The 16,553-nt window shown below is 37.6% G+C and overlaps 1 protein-coding gene across 1 annotated transcript in view; it reads left to right on the forward strand.

Moving 5' to 3' along the window:
* LOC128642128 (regulator of G-protein signaling 11-like) overlaps window positions 1–16,553 on the forward strand; it is an 801,065-nt gene that overhangs the window by 570,994 nt on the left and 213,518 nt on the right. The window contains exon 11 of the mRNA XM_053694807.1: window positions 7,809–7,870. Coding sequence (XP_053550782.1) covers window positions 7,809–7,870 — 62 coding nt within the window. The remainder of the gene's footprint in view (window positions 1–7,808; window positions 7,871–16,553) is intronic.

Genomic DNA, 16,553 nt, shown 5'->3' on the forward strand with positions numbered 1-16,553 from the left:
CGGTGGGGTTTAAAAGTAAGAACGTGTGGCGGGGGGGGGGGGGGGGGGCGGAGGCTTCAGCATTTTGCAACACCATTGGTTGCTTCATCAGAGGTAGGGGCCGCCCCCTCCCTGTCTGATATATATAGGGTAGTTGGTCTAAGCTCGTTAAATAGGATGATACTGTATGCCCCATCTTTGTATCTGGCAATAGCCCACTAATACTATTAGTGAATGCGACAGTAGTGGTTTGCACATTATGACCATTAGGCAATACTGGTTGGTAACAATCCTCACTATGGCTAGTATTTACACCCAAAAAAGGAATTAGTTTTTTAACAGAGTTTCTTAATATCTAAATCAGCGCTAAATGTTCCTAAAAGCATTGCAATTCGTACCGACAAGCTTTTTCGGTGTGCTGAAAACGTATAAGACTTAATCCCTATTTCCATGTTGTTTAAACAATTCTCGTAGTAGACACAAATGGATATAGAAGGTTAACGGGTCAGTCAAGTCCAAAAAATCCTTTTATGATTCAGATAGGGCATGTAATTTTAAACATCTTTCCAATTTACTTTTATCACCAATTTTGCTTTGTTCTCTTGGTATTCTTAGTTAAAAGCTAAACCTAGGAGGTTCTTATGCTAATTTCTTAGACCTTTAAGGCCGCCTCTAATCTAAATGCATTTTGATAGTTTTTCACCACTAGAGGGCATTAGTTCATGCGTTTCATATAGATAACATTGAGCTCATGCTCGTGAATTTACCATGGAGACAACTCTAATTGGCTAAAATGCAAGTCTGTCAAAAGAACTGTGATAAGGGGGCAGTCTGCTGAGGCTTAGATACAAGGTAATTACAGAGGTAAAACATGTATAATTATAACTGTGTTGGTTATGCAAAACTGGGGAATTCAAAATAAGGTGATATAGTCATGTATACAAAAGGTGCCAATAGTATCACATAGATGAACCAATATTAAATACCTCAAATTTGCTAGTGAGGTTTACATCTTTTATCATACAGTACAAGACATTTACCATAGAGGGATAGATGTAAAATAGTAGCTCGCCCAAACCCTTAGTAATAGTAGAATATACTGTTTAAATTCTAGGTTCATTTGTGAACAGTCCCACCACTTGTTTCAAAGATAGTAATCAGTGTTGTCATAAAATAAGTAACTTGCATCTCCATTCTGAACCCAAACTTCTGTTTTACTTGAACTCGTTGTATAAGAGTCCAAAAGTATATATAGCAATGGTAATATGTACCTACAAACAAAGGCTAATGCACTCTGAGTCACTTGATAAATCTTACAATTATTAGATTTGCCCAGAAGTGTAAATTAAAACAAGCGTCCCCAGGGTAAAAGACCCACTAGTAATACTGAGAGGGTATACAAATAGTTATAGGATAGAGTCCTCCACTAAGGGAACATCATCTTATTATTAGAGAGGCAAAAGGATCAGTCAGACTGGATAATGGATTATAAAAAGGCCGCTAGGTCTATATCCTTGTTTAAATCGTGAGGTTCTAGCGTGTTTAATATATAGATCCAGTATGTTTCCCTTTTTCTAAGTTCTAACAGTCTGCTGCCCCCCTATTACTTGTCTGTACTTGTTCTATGGCTTTAATATAAAACTAATTTTTGTTCTTATTGTGTACTTATGAAAAACATCGAGGCAGGGTCATTAAAGACCCCACTTATTCAACATTTTTCAAATGTTCAAGGCACCTGATTTTCAGACCTATTTTTGTGCGTCCTATAGACCTCAGGGATTTCTTGCATGTACACTACATGATCTGATTTGCAGTGTAAAAGTTTTTCAATAGGAAATCTTTCAATCCCCTCCAGAGGCGTAACTAGAAACCACAGGGCCCAGGTGCAAGAATCTAAGAAGGGTCCCCCCCTCACCCCCCACCCCCCCACAAAAAAGTGAATTTGATATATATCTTTTTTATATATATAATTAAAACACAGAAAAAAAATTTGAATCAGATTACATGTATGCCCACAGTCTGTGAGATGGTCTGACCCCCTATTACTGTATATAGTGACACTGTTTAACCCACCAGTACTGTATATAGTGAGTCAGTGACACAGTCTGTAATCTGCCAGTGAGATGGCTGGCCTGACCCTACCCGCCCCAGTACTTTATACAGTGACCACAGTAGTCTGTGACATGGTCCAGCCCCCCGTACTGTATATAGTGGTACTGTATAGACTGACAGTATAGACTGACACTGTTTACCCCCCCGCCCCCCCCCCCCCATGCTGTAGTAACAAGGTCTGTAATTTGCTGGTTCCACAAAACATACACATATACATGCATAAATACACACACAGTCACATACATACACACACACAGTCATACATACACAGTCACATACATACACACACACACACATACATATACACACACAGTCACATACATACATACATACATACATACACACACACACACAGTCACATACATACATACACACATACACACACACATACATACACACACAGTCACATACATACATACACACATACACAGTCACATACATACATACATACACACACACATACATACACACACAGTCACATACATACATACACACATACACACACAGTCACATACATACATACACACACATACATACACACACAGTCACATACATACATACACACATACATACACACACACACAGTCACATACATACATACACACATACATACACACACAGTCACATACATACATACACACACACACACAGTCACATACATACATACACACATACACACACACATACACACACACATACACACACAGTCACATACATACATATACACACACACATACATACACACACATTCACATACATACATACATACACACATACACACACACACACAAATAAACACCAATGGGTAAAACAGAAAGACTAACCCCTGTAGTCAGAGACACTAGTGAAGCATCATGTCACACTCACATGATATCAGTGCAGGCAGTGGCAGGTCAACGTTTTTTATTGTAAAAAAAAAAAAAAAAAAAAGATTTTTTTTAAAGCAGGACCCCCACCCTTGGGGGCCCAGTCGCAATTGCGACCTCTGCACCCCCTGTAGTTTTGCCCCTGATCCCCTCTCTGATGTCCACAAATTTGTTGTATTTTTTCATTTTATGAATATGATTACAGCAGACACAGTTCTTTCTCATGCATTTACATAACCCCTTTAGATCTAGCATACTTCCTCTCTTCATATTTGTGCTGTTCTTTTTCTTTATGACACTGGGGGCTAGCGTGTTTGGTTCTTTTTAAAGATGACATCTGGTGTATCTCCAATAACCTCCCTGAGTAAAGGGTCTTTTTGTAGTACAGACCAGTGTCTTTTTAAGATATTTTTTATAAAAGGTAAGTTTTTGAAGAAAAAGAGTGAAATGTCAATTTTGATGAATTAAAGTGCCCTTGATTTTAATAGGATTATTAAAAACCGGGCACTAATCCATCAAAATTGAACTTCACTTTGAAACAGAAGCTGAGAGCTTACAACATAAATTCAAGGAAAAAAAATACCCAGACAAAGTGGTAAAGAGAGCTTATGATATGGCTAAGTCCCTAGACCAACAGACCCTGGTACACAATACAGACTCCCAAACTAATACAAATAAATTTAAAGTATAAAAACAAACATAAATCAAATAAAAGAAGCAAGGTGAAATTTGTAACTACCTTTAATGAAAGCCACTGGCAAATAAAAAATATCTTAAAAAGACACTGGTCTGTACTGCAAAAAGACCCTTTCTCACGTAGGTTATTGGAGATACACCAGATGTCATCTTTAAAAATAACTAAAATTTGAAAAACACGCTAGCCCCAAGTGTCATAAAGAAAAAGAACAGCACAAATATGAAGAGAGGAAGTGTGCTAGATCTAAAGGGGTTTTATAAATGCATGAGAAAGAACTGTGTCTGCTGTAATCATATTCATAAAATGAAAAAATACAACAAATTTGTGGACATCAGAGAGGGGATCGAAAGAATTTCCTATTGAAAAACTTTTAAACTGCAAATCAGATCATGTAGTGTACATGTTGGAGTGTACATGCAAGAAACCCCTGAGGTATAAAGGACGCACAACAAGAGGTCTGGAAATCAGGTGCCTCGAATATATGAAAAACATTGAGGCAGGGTCATTAAAGACCCCACTTATTCAACATTTTTCAAAAGTACACAACAAGAATAAAAATGAGTTTTACATTAAAGACATACCCGTAGAACAAGTACAGACAAGTAATAGGGGGGCAGCAGACTGTTAGAACTTAGAAAAAGGGAAACATACTGGATCTATACATTAAACACGCTAGAACCTCACGGTTTAAACAAGGATATAGACCTAGCGGCCTTTTTATAATCCATTATCCAGTCTGACTGATCCTTTTGCCTCTCTAATAATAAGATGATGTTCCCTTAGTGGAGGACTCTATCCTATAACTATTTGTATACCCTCTCAGTATTACTAGTGGGTCTTTTACCCCGGGGACGCTTGTTTTAATTTACACTTCTGGGCAAATCTAATAATTTTAAGATTTATCAAGTGATTAAGTCTCATACATGTTTTCAGCACACCGAAAAAGCTTGTCGGTACGAATTGCAATGCCCTTAGGAACATTTAGTGCTGATTTAGATATTAAGAAACTCTATTAAAAGACTAGTTTCTTTTTTGGGTGTAAATACTAGCCATAGTGAGGATTGTTACCAACCAGTATTGCCTTATGGTCATAATGTACAAACCACTACTGTCCGATTCACTAATAGTATTAGTGAGCTTGTGCCAGATACAAAGATGGGGCATACGGTATCATCCTATTTAACGAGCTGAGACCAACTATGCTATATATATCAGACAGGGAGGGGGGCGGCCCCTACCTCTGAAGAAGCAACCAATGGTGTTGCAAAATGCGTAAGGCTCCGCCCCGCCACACGTTCTTATTTTAAAAACCATACCGGAGCGAAATAGTGACCAGCTGTGACACGACACATAGTGCATTACATGCTGGTTCACTCGCGCCTGGTTTATTGAGCATCTTACACTAAGCAAAATAATGGACCTACACCTGCTAATCAACTGTTGGTGCAGGGAGGTCTCGTTCTAGCTTCTGATTTACGTAGCCTTTACAAAGGCTAGGGATACTTTGTTTATCTTTTAACCCTACTAAGGGTCAGTTTATGTGAATAACTGGTGTATACACACAGATTTGATTTTATGGACAAATAAACACATCCTTTTATAAATAAATATTTTTTTTACATACACCTATGGCCCTTAGTTAATTGGCTAACACAATCTATGAGCTCACAGTCTGCCATCTGACAGTTGTGGAGCTGCACTTCTACGAGGAGACAAGGACAGAGGCAATAAGAACTGGAATTTTTGACAGACGGATCTCTGACCGATATCATCTGTACACTGTGCCTTATCTATACCTCATATTGGATGAGGTTAAACCACGTGAGTGTATAATTATCCACCTTCTATATATCTTTACTGTGTATAACACTCTTCACTAGGAGTGCCTTCTTGTGCGCTTGTCCTCTCCCTATCTTCTATATATATATATATATATATATATATATATATATATATATATATATATATATATATATATTTATATATATATATATATATATATATAGTCAAAATAAAAAAAAAGACGCAGTGCTTACAGACCTTGAATAATGCAAATAAAACACATTTATATTCATTTTTAAACACCACAATACTAATGTTTTAACTTGGGAAGAATTTCAGGAATCAATATTTGGTGAAATAACCCTCATTATCAGCTTTCATTTGTCTTGGCTTGCTATCCACCAGTCTTTCACATTGCTGTTGGGTGACTGTATGCCACTCCTGTTGCAACAATTCAAGCAGCTCAGCTTTGTTTAATGGCTTATGACCATCCATATTCCTCTTGATCACATTCCAGAGGTTTTGAATGGGGTTCTGGTCTGGAGATTGGGCTGGACATGACAGAGTCATGATCTTGTGATCCTCCCTCCATACCTTGATTGACCTGGTTGTGTGGCATAGAGCATTAACCTGCTTGAAAAAAACATTTCTCAGAGTTGGGGAACATTGTAAGAGCAGAAGGAAGCAATTTTTCTTCCAGGATATCCTTGTACATGGCTTGATTCATGCGTCCTTTACAAAGATGGATCTTCATAAAGATGAATGATGTCCATGCTTCATATGGATGATTTTTCTGATATCCATTATTTTCCCAAAATTGAAAATTATGATATCTTTTACATTATGATTGCGCTTTAAAAGGAGTATCAGGAGCTGATAAACAACTGGTAAACACAATTAACAAGACTGGATTCAACCCCAAATTTGTAGCATTTTCATACAGGTTTTGGAAACCTCACAGGGCAATCTTTGGTTCCTAACTCTAGCCCACCAATCTCATTTTATGCAGACCATAACTGTGTGGCGATGAAGCTAAAATTTTGTTTTTCTTGAAAATGCTTAGGATAAGGATTGGACTTAATTGTAGTGAGTTAATTAGGTCTTTCCTTCTAGCATTAATTTTAGTATATGAAAAATCAAGATTATAATGGAAACAATATTCATACTTAAAGGGACAGTATAGTCCAAAATAAACTTTCATTATTCAGATAGGGCGTGTAATTTTAAACAATTTTCCAATTTAATTTTGTCACCAATTTTGCTTTGTTCTCTTGGTATTCTTAGTTGAAAGCTTAACCTAGGAGGTTCATATGCTAATTTCTTAGACCTTGAAGGCCACCTCTTTTCAGAATGCATTTTAATAGTTTTTCACCACTAGAGGGTGTTAGTTCATGTGTTTCATATAGATAACACTGTGCTCATGCACGTGAAGTTACCTGGAAGCCAGCACTGATTGGCTAAACTGCAAGTCTGTCAAAAGAACTGAAATAAAGGGGTAGTTTGCAGAGGCTTAGATACAAGATAATCACAGAAGTTAAAAGTATATTAATATAACTGTGTTGGTTATGCAAAACTGGGGAATGGGTAATAAAGGGATTATCTATCTTTTAAAACAATAACAATTCTGGTGTAGACTGTCCCTTTAAGCTATCTATAAATAAGAGTAGAAAAAATTATGTGATTGATCTAAAAACATGAGCATTCACAAGATCACTATTTCATCGCTTGTTTACTTAGCTATTATAAGAAATATATCTACTAACAGTTCATACAACCAACTAACCTTACACCTGGTAGGTTGCCAACAGGTGCCAGATGCCAATGTCAAATGAACTATATAAATTCTTAATACTTTGTGTAGTAATTATAACTCCATATATACAGTAAGTAAGCAGTTGGTATATGATAGATATAAATATATTAATAAATTAGATCTCTTTGCAAATGATCTTGCCTTGAGAATGATTTATGCTCATAAACTCAACATAAACCTTCTTTTTAGTTCTAAATGCTCTAGATCTGATATATTACACTAAGGAGTATTCACAAAGTCATGAAATATACTTTAAGTACTAATGATTTTTTGCAGCGAAGCTCTGGTTTGTATGAGTTTATATTAGTGAGCCCTGTGAAATTTCTCATCATTTAATAAAAATTAATAATAATAATAATAATTATTATTTATATATATTATTTGTTATTATTTATTTAAATTTACACATACATATGTATATAGATAGATAGATACGATAGATACGATAGATAGATAGATAGATAGATAGATACGATAGATAGATAGATAGATAGATAATTTGTCTTTAACATGTTTTGTTTTTGCATTTCTATTTTTTATTTTATTTTTTGTTTTCTAGCTGGATTTTTTGAAAAAAGCAATGGGAAGAACACGAGTTAAGTCATCAATTTGCCTGGAAGGGTGAGATATCATGGACTATTATTTGATATAAGTGACATTAAAGGGATATGAAACCCAAAAATGTTCTTTTGTGATTGAGACAGAGGATACCATTTTAAAAAAAGTTTCCAATTTACTTTACTTTACTTGCTTAATTCTCATGATATTCTGTGTTGAAGAGATACCTAGGTAGACATCTGGAGCACTATGCGGCAGGAAGTATTGCTGCCATCTAGTGATCTTACAAATTTATAACATTCTTGAAAAACTGCTGCCATAAAGTGCTCCAGATACATGCACACTCCTAAGCATACACCCCTCCTTTCCAACAAAAGTTACCAAGAGAACGAAGACAAATTGATAATAGAAGTAAATTAGAAAGTTGTTTAAAATGGCATGCTCTATCTAAATCATGAAAACATTTTTCTTGGATTTCCTATCCCTTTAAGCTACTGGGTACAACTTTTTTCAGAGTTGCTCTCTTATTTTAACGTATTTACAGGTGCCTTGGAACAAACGTATTCCTACATCCTGGGACATAAGCAGTGTTCAGTAACAGAGCAATGATGCACCTTGTACTTTGGTTAAGCTTTTAGAAATACAGAGAGGAAGCTTCACATTTTTGCAGTTCATTTTTTTTTTATACAGTTTAAAAGTTACAAAACAAATAGTCATAAAGGCCTCATTAAAGGGACAGTCTAGTCAAAATTAAACTTTCATGATTCAGATAGGGCATGCCATTTTAAACAACTTTCCAATTCACTTTTATCATCAAATTTGCTTTGTTCTCTTGGTATACTTAGTTGAAAGCTAAACCTAGGTAGGCTCATATGCTAAGCCCTTGAAGGCTGCCTCTTATTTCAATGTATTTGACAGTTTTTCACAGCTAGAGGGCGTTAGTTCATGTGTGCCATATAGATAACATTGTGCTCACGACCGTGGAGTTACTTATGAGAGGGCACTGATTGGCACTGATCTGTGAAAGCCCATCCCTTCTGTCACAGGGAGCAAAAATACTTAACCTCCAAGATGACAGCACACAGTGTGAAGATGAAGAAATTTCACTAACCGGCACCAGTAAGGGGTTAAAAAACTGCTTTAAAGAGAACTACAGCCACAGAAGAACACACAATAGCATGGGAAATAGCAACCCTGTTACTGTAGTTGTGCTCAACAGTTTAGTGTCCCTTTAAAGGACCACTAAATACAGTAGAATTGCATAATTGACCAGTGCATAATTAAAAGATAATGCAATAAACACCTACTCTGAATTTCAAATAAGCAGTAGATTTTTTCCTGGCAAATTTATTTTTTTCTCTCACTTTTTCCGGCCCACTGTATCATGTGATAAATAGTAACCAATCCAGGGGCGTATTTAGGTTTTGTGCTGCCCTAGGCACTCCCAATTCTGCTGCTCCCCCCAGGGTTTAAGCCTTTTTTGCCCATAACATATTTTGGTATCTGCCCGTACACATTTAATTGCAGGGAGCTTTACAATATTTATTAAAGCAGTTTGAGAAAGATTTATAAATCTTTGAAGAAGTTGTAGAGGAGATAAAATAAATGTTTTATTTTTTAGTATAGTCTATTAAGTGTGTATGGGGGCAGGGCAAGAGTCTGCCTATGTGACCCCTTTAGCAGGGATTATATATATATATATATATATATATATATATATATATATATATATACTGTATATATATATATATACTGTATATATATAGTAAACTGGCAAAAATAAGCAGCTCTTTAAATATGCACTTCCAAATGCATACTACTAACATGCATGTAAACCTATACAAAATAACTGCTAAAAGCACTTCTTTCAGTACAATGTGATACTGAGGACTTTTTAAGGAAGACATTTTTCACTGCTAAACGCAGCATCATTCTCAGACAGCCACGGCACATCCATTCAAGGCAGCATTAGTGCCAGCTAACACTTAATGCCTCCTCTGCCAGCGACTAATGATTAGACAATAAAATGTTAATGTCGCTAGCAGAGGAGGCATTAAGTGTTAGCTGTCACAGTGCAAACTAGTATGATAATCATGCCTACGGTACCTACTATCAGGACTCAGCCCTACCTCCAGTTCATCATCTGATACACTCCCTTAATACGATATGCGGCGCCCCTTCTGCTGCCTCCACTCCTCCATGATCAGTCTCCTCTCCCGGCCGTCTCTGTCACCGCTGACTGGACTCTTCACCTAACCCTCGTTGCCGCCTTGCAGATCACGTGCGCACATGCGTGACTCCCTCAAGCCATGCGCTAACAGCAGGAAGGCGCCTTGTCAGAATTAAATATTTTTTTTATAGCCAGATTAGCTACATATTCAGTGAAGCCGCTGCCGCCCCCCAAAATCTTGTTGGCCTATGCCTTAATACGCCCCTGAGCCAATCACAAACTAGTATACATATACCCTGTGAGCTTGTGCACATGCTCAGTAGGAGCTGGTGCCTCAAAAAGTGTTTATAAAGTTACTGTGCAAAATGTGATAATGGATGTAAATTAGAAAGTGTCTTAAAAACTGCATGCTCTCTCTGAAACATGAAACTTTATTTTGACTTTAGTGTCCCTTTAAGGAATACAGATTAGGGGCCTATTTATTATTGTGCGAGCGGACATGATCCGATATTGCGGATCATATCCGCTGCACATCGATAAATGCCGACAGCATACGCTCTCAGCATTTATACTTGCACCAGCAGTTCTGGTGAACTGCTGGTGCAATACCGCCCCCTGCAGATTTGCGGCCAATCGGCTGCTAGCAAGGGATGTCAATCAACCCGATCGGGTTGATTTCTGTCCACCGCCTCAGAGCAAGCGGACAGGTTATGGAGCTTGATAAATATGCCCCTATGTGTACACCTGCGAATGGTTCAACATACTGGTTTTCAAATTGCACATTTTGGCTTTGCAACTCTAGACCTCTATTACTTGGTTTGAATATATGAGATAACTTACTGACGGCTAGATTACGAGTTTTGCGTTATGAGTGAAAAAGTCTCATAACGCTGCTTTTTCACTACCGCCGGTATTACAAGTCTTGTAGGTATATCTGTACCGCACACTTTTTTGGCCGTCACGCAACGTAACTCCTGCACTTTTTAAAAAGTCCTTTCTCAATGGGACTTCCATAGCGCCGGTATTACGAGTTTGCCTGTCTGGCCAAAAAGTGAGCGGTACAGCCTATAACTACAAGATCCGTACCGTAAACTGAAAGTCAGTAGTTATGGGTTTTACGTTACAAAGCTGTAGCATACAACTCATAATTATAGTGTCACAAAGTACACTAACACCCATAAACTACCTATTAACCCTAAACCGAGGCCCTCCCGAATCACAAACACTAAAATAAACGTATTAACCCCTAATCTGCCGCTTCGGACATCACCGCTACTATAATAAACATATTAACCCCTAAACCGCCGCACTCCTGCATTGTAAACACTAGTTAAATATTGTTAACCCCTAATCTACTGCCCCCAATGTCGTCGCTACCTATATACACTTATTAACCCCTAATCTGCGGCCCCCAACATCACCGCCGCCACTATACTAAAGTTATTAACCCCTAAACCTAAGTCTAACCCTAACACCCCTAACTTTAATATAATTAAATAAATCTAAATAAAAATTACTATCATTAACTAAATAATTCCTATTTAAAACTAAATACTTACCTGTAAAATAAACCCTAAGCTAGCTACAATATAACTAATAGTTACATTGTAGCTATTTTACGGCTATATTACGAGTCTTGCGCTAGCCTTAAAAAGCAGGGTTGAGGGGTCCCAACGCTGCTTTTTAACGCCCCTGGTATTACGAGTCAGGCAGGAAAGGGTCTACCGCTCACTTTTTTTCCGCGATTTTAGCTTACCGCAAATCGCCTTACGTCAGTTGCGTATCCTATCTTTTTAATGGGATTTTCCTAACGCCGGTATTACGATCGCCTAAAAAAGTGAGCGGTAGACCCTCTCCTGGCAAGACTCCTACCGCATATAAAAGTCAGTAGTTAAGAGTTTTATGGGCTAACGCCGGAACATAAAGCTCTTAACTAAAGTGCTAAAAGTACACTAACACCCATAAACTACCTATTAACCCCTAAACCGAGCCCCCCCCCCACATCGGAAACACTTAACTAAAATCTTTAATCCCTAATCTGCCGACCGGACATCGCCGCCACTTTAATAAAAATATTAACCCCTAAACCGCTCACTCACTAGGGAAATTTTATTAACTCCTAATCTGCCATCCCTAACATCGCAGACACCTACCTACATTTATTAACCCCTAATCTTCCGACCCCAGCGTCGCCGCTACTATATTAAATTTATTAACCCCTAAACCTAAGTCTAAATCTAAGTCTAACCCCCCTAACTTAAATATAATTTAAATTAAACAAAATAAATTTACCATAATTAAATAAATTAATCCTATTTAAAACTAAATACTTACCGATAAAATAAACCCTAAGCTAGCTACAATATAACTAATAGTTACATTGTAGCTAGCTTAGGATTTATATTTATTTTACAGGCAACTTTGTATTTATTTTAACTAGGTAGAATAGTTATTAAATAGTTATTAACTATTTAATAACTACCTAGCTAAAATAAGTACAAAAGTACCTGTAAAATAAACCCTAACCTAAGTTACAATTAAACCTAACACTACACTATAATTAAACTAATTACCTAAACTACCTACAATTAATTACAATTAAATTAAATAAACTAAATTACGGAAAAAAAACAACACTAAATTACAGAAAATAAAAAAAGAATTACAAGAATTTTAAACTAATTACACCTAATCTAATCCCCCTAATAAAATAAAAAAGCCCCCCAAAATAATAAAATTCCCTACCCTATACTAAATTACAAATAGCCCTTAAAAGGGCCTTTTTGCGGTGCATTGCCCCAAAGTAATCAGCTCTTTCACCTGTAAAAAAATATAATACCCCCCCAACGTTAAAACCCACCACCCACACACCCAACCCTATTCTAAAACCCACCCAATCCCCCCTTAAAAAAAAATAACACTACCCCCTTGAAGATCACCCTACCTTGAGCCGTCTTCACCCAGCCGGGCACAAGTGGTCCTCCAGAGGGTCTGAAGTCTTCATCCAGAAGAGGACATCCAGACCGGCAGAAGGCTTCATCCAGGCGGCATCTTCTATCTTCATCCTTCCGGAGCAGGTCCATCTTCAAGACATCCGATGCGGAGCATCCTCTTCATCTGACGGCCGACGACTGAATGACTGGTCCTTTAAGTGACGTCATCCAAGATGGCGTCCCTTGAATTCTAATTGGCTGATAGAATCCTATCAGCCAATCGGAATTAAGGTAGGAAAAATCCTATTGGCTGATGCAATCAACCAATAGGATTGACCTTGCATTCTATTGGCTGATTGGAACAGCCAATAGAATGCAAGCTCAATCCTATTGGCTGATTGGATCAGCCAATCGGATTAAACTTCAATCCTATTGGCTGATTGCATCAGCCAATAGGATTTTTCCTACATTAATTCCGATTGGCTGATAGGATTCTATCAGCCAATCGGAATTCAAGGGACGCCATCTTGGATGACGTCACTTAAAGGACCAGTCATTCGTCGGCCGTCGGATGAAGAGGATGCTCCGCGTCGGATGTCTTGAAGATGGACCCGATCCGCTCTGGAAGGATGAAGATAGAAGATGCCGCCTGGATGAAGCCTTCTGCCGGTCTGGATGTCCTCTTCTAGCCGGATAGGATGAAGACTTCGGACCCTCTGGAGGACCACTTGTGCCCGGCTGGGTGAAGACGGCTCAAGGTAGGGTGATCTTCAAGGGGGTAGTGTTAGGTTTTTTTAAGGGGGGATTGGGTGGGTTTTAGAGTAGGGTTGGGTGTGTGGGTGGTGGTTTTAATGTTGGGATGGGGGCATTGTATTTTTTTTTTTACAGGTAAAAGAGCTGATTACTTTTAGGCAATGCCCTGCAAAAGGCCCTTTTAAGGGCTATTTGTAATTTAGTATAGGGTAGGGAATTTTATTATTTTGGGGGGCTTTTTTATTTTGTTAGGTGGATTAGATAAGGTGTAATTAGTTTAATATTCTTGTAATTCTTTTTTTTTTTTCTCTGTAATTTAGTGTTTTTTTCCCGTAATTTAGTTTATTTAATTTTATTGTAATTAATTGTAGGTAGTTTAGGTAATTAGTTTAATTATAGTGTAGTGTTAGGTGTAATTGTAACTTAGATTAGGGTTTATTTTACAGGTACTTTTGTACTTATTTTAACTAGGAAGTTATTAAATAGTTAATAACTATTTAATAACTATTGTACCGAGTTAAAATAAATACAAACTTGCCTGTAAAATAAAAATAAACCCTAAGATAGCTAGGTTTAGGGGTTAATAAGTTTATAATAGTGGCGGCGACGTTGGCGGCGGCAGATTAGGGGTTAATAATTTTAATATAGTTGCGGCAACGTTGGGGGGGCAGATTAGGGGTTAATAAATATAATGTAAGGTGTCGGCGATGTTGGGGGCAGTAGATTAGGGGTTCATAAGTATAATGTAGATGGCGGCGGTGTCTGGAGCGGCAGATTAGGGGTTAATAATTATAATGTAGGTGTCAGCGATAGCGGGGGCAGCAGATTAGGGGTTAATAAGTGTAAGATTAGGGGTGTTTAGACTCGGGGTTCATGTTAGGGTGTTAGGTGCAGACATAAAATTAATTTCCCCATTGGAAACAATGGGGCTGCGTTAGGAGCTGAATGCTGCTTTTTTGCAGGTGTTAGGTTTTTTTTCAGCCAGCTCAGCCCCATTGTTTCCTATGGGGAAATCGTGCACGAGCACGTTTTGCCAGCTTACCGCTACCATAAGCAACGCTGGTATTGAGGTGAGATGTGGAGCTAAATTTTGCTCAACGCTCACTTTTCTGAGGCTAACTCCGGCTTGCAGAAAACTCGTAATACCAGCGTTGGCTTAAGTGAGCGGTAAGAAGAAAAGGAGCGTTAGCACCGCACAGCCTTACCGAAAAAAACTCGTAATCTCGCCGTTAGGTTTTATTTTTATTTTACAGCTAAGTTTGTATTTATTTTAACTAGGTAGACTAGTTAGTAAATAGTTATTAGCTATTTACTATCTAGTTAAAATAAATAGTCTACCTAGTTAAAATAAATACAAACTTAGCTGTAAAATAAAACTAAAACCTAAGATAGCTACAATGTAACTATTAGTTATATTGTAGCTATCTTAGGGTTTATATTACATGTAAGTATTTAGTTTTAAATAGGAATTATTTAGTTAATGATAGTAATTTTTATTTAGATTTATTTTAATTATATTAAAGTTAGGGTTAGGGATAGACTTAGGGTTAGGTTTAGGGGTTAATATATTTATTTAGTGTTAGTGATGTGGGAGGCCAGAAGCTTAGGGGTTAATAACTTTAGTATAGTGGCGGTGGCGACGTTGGGGACTGCAGATTATGGGTTAATAAGTGTAGGTAGGTGGCGGCGATGTCGGGGGTGGCAGATTAGGGGTTAATAACTGTAATGTAGGTGGCAGCGATATTAGGGGCGGCAGATTAGGGGTTAATAAGTGTAGGTAGGTGGCGGCAATGTCGGGGCGGCAGATCAGGGGTTAATAAGTGTAGGTAGGTGGCGGCGACATTGGGGAGGGCAGATTAGGGGTTAATAAGTGTAGGTAGGTGGCGGCGACATTGGGGACGGCAGATTAGGGGTTAATAAGTGCAGGTAGGTGGCAGCTGTGCCGTGGGCATAATAAAAGACAATTCAATAGCACCTACTCTGAATTTCACATTAGAAATAGATTATTTTTTTTTGTTAGATTTTATACTATACTTCCATTTGACAATGGAAGTTAATTGGAAACTATCTTAAAACTAATTGCTCTACATGAATCATGAAGTTTAATTTTGACTTTATTTTCCATTTAAATTGAAATCAGTCTCTTGATGTACTGGTGCAAAAGGCCAAAATTGCTATTAAATTTATAGCAATCTGACCTATACCAAGGCTGGTATTTCTCATCTAGTCCTTAAAACAGAGCTTTCCAAACTTTTCATGTTGGTGACACACTTTTTAGACCTACATCATTTTGTGACACATTAATTCAGTTGTATTATCAAACAGGAGGTTAAACTAACTTGTTTTAAGAGATACAGACACATACATAAATTATATAATAACAAAATGAATTTACAAGTAACAGTATGTATGTGCTAGAATTAAAAAAACAAAGTTTAATAACACCAATAGCTACTTACTATTTTAATGAGATGTATGAGGTTGATGGGATGAACACAGTTTCTGAATATTTGGTGGAATATTAGATAAAGACACTCTCATTTCATCATCAAGCAGCTATCCCACTCACTGACTACACATGCAGTCACGAGCCGATTAAGGAGACTACACATGCAGTCACGAGCCGATTAAGGAGACTATACATGCAGTCACGAGCCGATTAAGGAGACTATACATGCAGTCACAAGCCGATTAAGGAGACTATACATGCAGTCACGAGCCGATTAAGGAGACTATACATGCAGTCACAAGCCGATTGAGGAGACTACACGTGCAGTAAAGAGCCAATATGCCATCAAACCCACCAATGGGAATAGTTTCAGTTCCCACTGAGCTGCGCCAATAGGTTAAGATGATCTGTAACCCACTAGGTATCAATCATGTGCCAACC

This window comes from Bombina bombina, chromosome 11, assembly GCF_027579735.1.
Source record: "Bombina bombina isolate aBomBom1 chromosome 11, aBomBom1.pri, whole genome shotgun sequence".
Taxonomy (NCBI): domain Eukaryota; kingdom Metazoa; phylum Chordata; class Amphibia; order Anura; family Bombinatoridae; genus Bombina; species Bombina bombina.